General features: G+C 37.2%; 1 protein-coding gene across 1 annotated transcript; it reads right to left on the reverse strand.

Moving 5' to 3' along the window:
• Positions 1-216: 216 nt before the first annotated feature.
• Positions 217-1,149, reverse strand: LOC141511235 (olfactory receptor 10J1-like). The gene has a single exon (XM_074220475.1). The coding sequence runs from the start codon at positions 1,147-1,149 to the stop codon at positions 217-219; it is 933 nt and encodes a 310-aa protein (XP_074076576.1).
• Between the last annotated feature and the right edge of the window lie 375 nt (positions 1,150-1,524).

The following is a 1,524-nucleotide window of genomic DNA, read 5'->3' on the forward strand; positions in this document are numbered from 1 at the left end:
AATTAATCCAAGAATCAAAATTAGGTTCTTTGACTCTAAGTCCTCTACACTTTTCACTATACCTTTTAAGAATCATTATCTTGAAGTAATAGCCTTTATTGACCTTGTCCCATTATTGAAATTGCTTAAGTTCATTTTGAAGTGAAGTCAGAAAAGATCTTTTCTAGCTTTGGTCAGTAAACTGTATTTTTACCTTGTGCCTAAATCCCATAGATCCTAGGATAGGGATTTTCTTCCCATAGCCCGGAGCAAGGCATCTTTGACCTCCTTATTCCTCAGAGTGTATACAACAGGATTCAGCAGTGGAGTGAAAATAGTATAAGTCACTGAGATCAGTTGATCCTTGTCCCTGGTGTTTTCTGACTTGGGCTTGAGGTAGGCAATAGAAGCACATCCATAATGGATAATGACCACAGTGATATGAGAAGCACATGTAGCAAAGGCCTTCTGTCGCCCATCAGCAGATGCAATCTTTAGGATGGTAGAGATGATGAGGACATAGGAGATGAAGACCAAACCCATGGGTACCACAATCACTAGTGAACTAACAATAAAGTTGATGATATCATGGATAGAGGTATCAGCACAAGAAAGTTTCATTATTGGGAGGATATCACAGAAATAATGGGGTATGTTTGCTTCACAGAAGGGCAGCCTAAACACAGATGCAATCTGAACTGTTGCAACAGTCAAACCAATGCTACATGCACCACATATCAACTTGACACACATCTTCTTGTCCATGATTACTGTGTACCTCAGAGGGTTGCAAATGGCTATATAACGATCATATCCCATTGCTGTGAGCAGGAAACAATTGTTGATAGCTAAAGTAATAAAGAAAAACATCTGAGTTCCACACCCGGCTAAAGAAATGGGTTGGTTCAGACCAGTGAGGCTGGCCAGCATTCGTGGGACAATTACCAATGTGTAAAAGGTCTCAGAAATGGATAACATACTTAGGAAGAAATACATTGGAGTATGGAGGTGACGATCTATGCTGATGATTGTCACAATAATGGCATTGCCTGCAAGGGTTAAGATGTAAAGAGCAAGGAATACAATGAAAAGTGTAATTTGATGCTCCTCAAATTTGGAGAACCCTTGGAAAATAAACTCACTCACCTCTGAATAGTTTTCTATCTTCATTGAGTCTGAAAAATAAGAAATTTAGATTTAGACAGTAAAATTAAATTAGCACAACCTAAAAGAAATTCATGGTTATATGGAATTTTATAAAATTGTGCTGTAATCCCAGGAAAAGGGAGGTACATTGGAAAATACATCCTTTGAAGAAAGGGTAATGAACATAGGGTATTTTTGCTTAGGAAATGGAAAAATGAGAGAAGGAATAGTAAAGTTTATTAAATTTGTCTAGGTCCCATACTTTTCTTGCATTGGTCATAGATATAAGCATTTTTCCCCACAAAAAGCCCTTTTACATTTTCTTCTCCTGTTGTCTTTTTTTCTAATTCAAAAGGTTTCTTCTTACATTTGGAACTGGAATTAGAAGACATCTAATTC

The sequence above is a fragment of the Macrotis lagotis genome, chromosome 2, assembly GCF_037893015.1.
Source record: "Macrotis lagotis isolate mMagLag1 chromosome 2, bilby.v1.9.chrom.fasta, whole genome shotgun sequence".
Classification (NCBI taxonomy): domain Eukaryota; kingdom Metazoa; phylum Chordata; class Mammalia; order Peramelemorphia; family Peramelidae; genus Macrotis; species Macrotis lagotis.

Excerpts from the sequence above, each read along its gene's own strand:
- LOC141511235 (XM_074220475.1), bottom strand. The coding sequence starts at position 1,149 with ATGAAGATAGAAAACTATTCAGAGGTGAGTGAGTTTATTTTCCAAGGG.